Consider the following 4,329-nt stretch of genomic DNA (forward strand, 5'->3'; position numbering starts at 1 on the left):
TTTTGTGAGGTTGTTTTTATGATGTGTAAGTTTTTAAATGATTCTGTGAACCGCTTTGATCACCTCGGAAAAGCGGTATAAAAATAAAACATATTATTATTATTATTATTATTATTATTATTATTGTTATTGTTATTGTTATTATTATCCTCAGAATAGGAAGATATCCTTCTTAGAATCATGGCCTTTTTCCAAGACCCTTTTTCTCTGGAATGGAGCAATCAACCTAGGATTTGGTGATCACTGGCCTGTTACAGACTGCCAAAATAAAGCTGCTTCGGGTCTCTTTGAAGTTATGCTGTTTAAATGATGCATGCATCCTAAGAATCCGGAAGCTGCACCAAAGCTGCCCTCCAGTGCTTAGGAATGGAGTGTGACTTTGGCGCGACCTCCGGACTCTTAGGACCCATGCATCATTTAAATAGCATACCTCCAAAGAGACCTGAAGCAGCTTTATTTTGGCAGTCTGTAACAGGCCATTGTTACATCACTGAAGGTCTCATCCACCTCTCTCGTTTCTTCAGGTCAAGAAATTTGTCCTTAAGATAATCTATTTGTTCCATAAGACTCAGGGTCTGACTATGCATCTACAGCTAAAGTTCCGTACAATAAATAAGAAAGCCGCCAAACCCCTGCTGGCTTTCTAAATCCAGTGATCATGTGGAACTTGCTTAATGTTTCTAACATCAGAATTACAGCATTATCCTAAATGTGATTTATCTAGGGGAATTACTTCCATGTGAATATACTACCTGAGTACAGCTTTAAAAATTTCTCACCATTCCAATGGCATAGGAGGGGGAAATTCATATGACAGAACTATCTACCTTTAGCTGTAGAATTTAAGAATTTAGCTATTTCATCAGATAAGAAGTATGCACATTAGAAACATTCCACATGCCTGACACAGATAACTCTAAAATATTGTCTTAAATTCTTGGCAGGTGAAAAACATGACAGACTGGCAAGTCCAAGACATGTTAAATCTCCAGTTTCTAAACTGGGTGGAGCTATGTCTGGCTTACAGATGCTCCCTGAGTGCACCAGATGTGGCAATGGAATTGTGTAAGTACCTGAAGCTTTCCCCAATGCCTTAATGTTTAATATACTCATTGGTAAAGCTACATAATGAACACATTATACTCTTCTTTAAAATCTGTGTATAACACAAGGCAGTATTGTGCACAGGGTAGAAATACAGTGGTGGGAAAGTGTTTGTGCTGCATGTTTCACAAACTTTAAATGTTAATATACTTTTTTGTCTGCCTCCATATAAGAAAGAATCTTGCTGTTATCTGAAAGACATGCTACTTCAGATGTTTATTACAAGAAATTCAGAATACTACAGGAATTGCCTGCATTGAGCTGATGTACAGCAGAGCCCCACTTTTTACACAGTTCCTTGCACCAGAAATGAGGGCTGTGTAATGGAGGTGTGACTGCAAGACGGAGAAGTTTTAGTTGATTTTCCAAACTGTGTTGAATTCCAGACCCCTTTAAAGCCCAATACAGACAGGCAAAAGCACCATGCTAGGGCCGATTTAAGGGCTCCGCGTCCATACGCGCCCAAGTCTAATAGCAGCGCCTGTGCGCCATCTTGTTGCAGCCCCGCCCACACAGGGCACGTGATGATGATGCATGGGTGTCCATGCACTCAAATGGCACTTGCCGGAAGCAGCGGCATCAGGGTGCACGTGCGCAGCATTATGGCATTTCTAAAAAGAAGGTGCTCTAGGCGGCTTCTTTTAAGGGAGCGTGGCGGTACCGCATGATGCGGTTGGTGCGATGCCGACAAGGGGTACAGATGGGCAGCATGGGGCCACCAGTCTGTATACCCCCTAAATCAGCCTAGATGAGACAAGTGAATAGGGAAAGTGGGAGGGAGTGGGTTCAGCAGACCTTGCCATGAACTCACACAAGGCAAGCCAGTCATATAACCTGCAATATATGTTTTCATTGTTTACATTCCTAATCTCATTTTCTTTCCTGCTCTCTGATAGTGGCACAATAGTGAAGGCCCGTGACAAGCTCTACCATCCAGAATGTTTCATGTGTGATGACTGCGGCCTCAACCTGAAGCAAAGGGGCTACTTCTTCATTGAAGAACAGCTGTATTGTGAAACACATGCCAAGGAAAGGGTTAAGCCACCAGAAGGATATGATGTGGTAGCTGTTTATCCCAATGCTAAAGTTGAACTTGTCTAAATAGATTCTTGAATTTCCCAGAGAGGTCAAAAGGTGGCACACCCACCCACAGGCAGAGTCTCTGTTTTAAAAGTATGGCTGTAATCAACTCTGATTACTCAGGCCTCAGTAAAATACCTTTTCAGAGATAAAATGGTTTACACTTGGAATCACAAGGGGTTAGTGCTGAAAGCCTCTGAAAGGGATTTTTTCCCCTTCCTTTTGACACTTTGCTTTTGGTTTGCTGTATTTTTGTTAGGGTTTTTTAACCGCAGATACTTTCTTTTGCATCCCAGTCCAAAACCTCTGTAAATATGGTTTTTAAAACTTTATTTTGTATACAGCCAGTATTCTTTTTTTCCTATTTCAAGTTATAAAAAAAGACTGTTGAAAGGTTCACAGGAAACAAAGCACTTTAAGAAATGAAATTGACATTTTAAAGCATTGCATTTTCCCACTTTTCTTAGTAATATAGTGCCCCCATAAATATTGCTTTGTGGCCTCCAGAACATCGGGATCATGTTTAGTGATATTTTAAATTTATAGCTGATATAGCTAGCTAGTTAAACTTGGGGAAGTGGCTCCTATGATTATAAAAATTTTTGAATGTGCTATTTTTACAGTTCCTGATTTTTTATTACATTTTTGTATAGTACATTAAGAAAAATCCTACTTGCAGTTTCCATAAACCACTATATCCTTCACCAAATCATCATCATCATCATTTTATGAAGCAGTAGATAATAAGGTATTATTGGACATCCTATGAATGCCCCCCACCCCCAGTTGATAGTAATGAGTAACTGGAAGATCATAACAGAATATATTATATATCCCTGGTCTTTCCTGTCATGCAGTGCAAATATCAAGAGATGTAAACTCAAATGTTGCACAAAAACATAAGCTTGGCATGCTCATGTATGGGTGATAATTGTACAGCCCTTCAAATGTTGTTGAATTGCAACTCCCAGCATTCTTCACCACTGGCTATGCTGCCTAGGGTTGCTGGGAACTGCAGTCCAAGAACATTTGGAGGGCTGAGCAATTCCCATCCCTAGTATACTGTAAATATGTAAACCACTGATGTTCTCTGAATGTACATGTAAACACACACACACAATCAGATATATCACAGAATGCTAACATTTGGATTTCTCTCTCTTTTCTCTGAGATATCATGACATCTCTTGTTTTGATACGTAATCATGTAAGTGCCTACACTTTTCCTTTGAATAAAACGGTTTTAGACTCCAGCCATAAATACATTCCATAAAACACCTTCTAGTACATTAAAACTGATTTAGTGTATCCAATTGTGTACAGAATAACTACATGTAGCCTAGGATGAAATGAAAATGTCATGGTCCTTGTGTCACAATCAGCAACTGAACAGATATCCTTTGCCTGTTCCAGCTGCTGGCTGTTAAGGTGGGCTTGGAGAGTTGAGTGAACAGATGTTACTTAATTGTGCATATGAAACTAAGTGTCCAACATGGAAGGCAGTGGGAAATAAAAATGTGACAAATGAATAACAAATGTTGTGCCACCAGATGTTTGTCTTGAAATGTCTTATGTGACAGTGACCCAAGTGAAATTGTCCTGAAGTTTGTTAGGGAGAATGTAGTCTTTTTCAGCTTGCTCCCACCAGTGAGCAGGGTTGTGGTGATGAGCTACAACAAGGGTCCTGCTTGTGATTTCTGGAGTCTTGCTCACTGGTGGTAGAGGGCCAGAAATGCCATCCTCCTTGTGCTCTGAACAGTCCTCCTTCACCTGATGCAGCTGCTGGCTGTTACATTGAGGGGGTGGCATTTACATTGTCTTACAGTTGGACTATGTAGTCTTACTATCTTTGGGGCAGTTATAGATTCATAACTCTAGGTTTTCTTCTCTCTTTAGAATAATTTTATGAGACAGCAGGTGCTTTTTCCAGACCACACTGGCAAATAAAATAAGACATTTTACCTGGACTCCTACATTACACTATGGTGGGAGTGAAGGGTATGGTTCCCCATTCGTCATACTACAGATGTAACAGTAAAAGGCCTGCTGTATTCATAATTAAGAATGGCCTGTATTCACATCCTAGTTTGAAACTCTTGTCACTACTTCACAAATGTGGGTATTACCCACACTGCATAAATAAAA

The 4,329-nt window shown here is 40.1% G+C and overlaps 1 protein-coding gene across 2 annotated transcripts in view; it reads left to right on the forward strand.

Annotated features, from left to right (window-relative positions):
* Window positions 1-3,437, forward strand: part of PDLIM4 (PDZ and LIM domain 4) — a 93,642-nt gene extending 90,205 nt beyond the window's left edge. For both annotated transcript variants that reach the window (XM_042452884.1, XM_042452883.1), the window contains exons 6-7: window positions 945-1,065; window positions 2,001-3,437. In XM_042452884.1, coding sequence (XP_042308818.1) covers window positions 945-1,065; window positions 2,001-2,205 — 326 coding nt within the window. In that variant the 3' untranslated portion in view covers window positions 2,206-3,437. The remainder of the gene's footprint in view (window positions 1-944; window positions 1,066-2,000) is intronic.
* Window positions 3,438-4,329: the final 892 nt, after the last annotated feature.

The sequence above is a fragment of the Sceloporus undulatus genome, chromosome 2 (genome assembly GCF_019175285.1).
Source record: "Sceloporus undulatus isolate JIND9_A2432 ecotype Alabama chromosome 2, SceUnd_v1.1, whole genome shotgun sequence".
In the NCBI taxonomy this organism is placed as follows: domain Eukaryota; kingdom Metazoa; phylum Chordata; class Lepidosauria; order Squamata; family Phrynosomatidae; genus Sceloporus; species Sceloporus undulatus.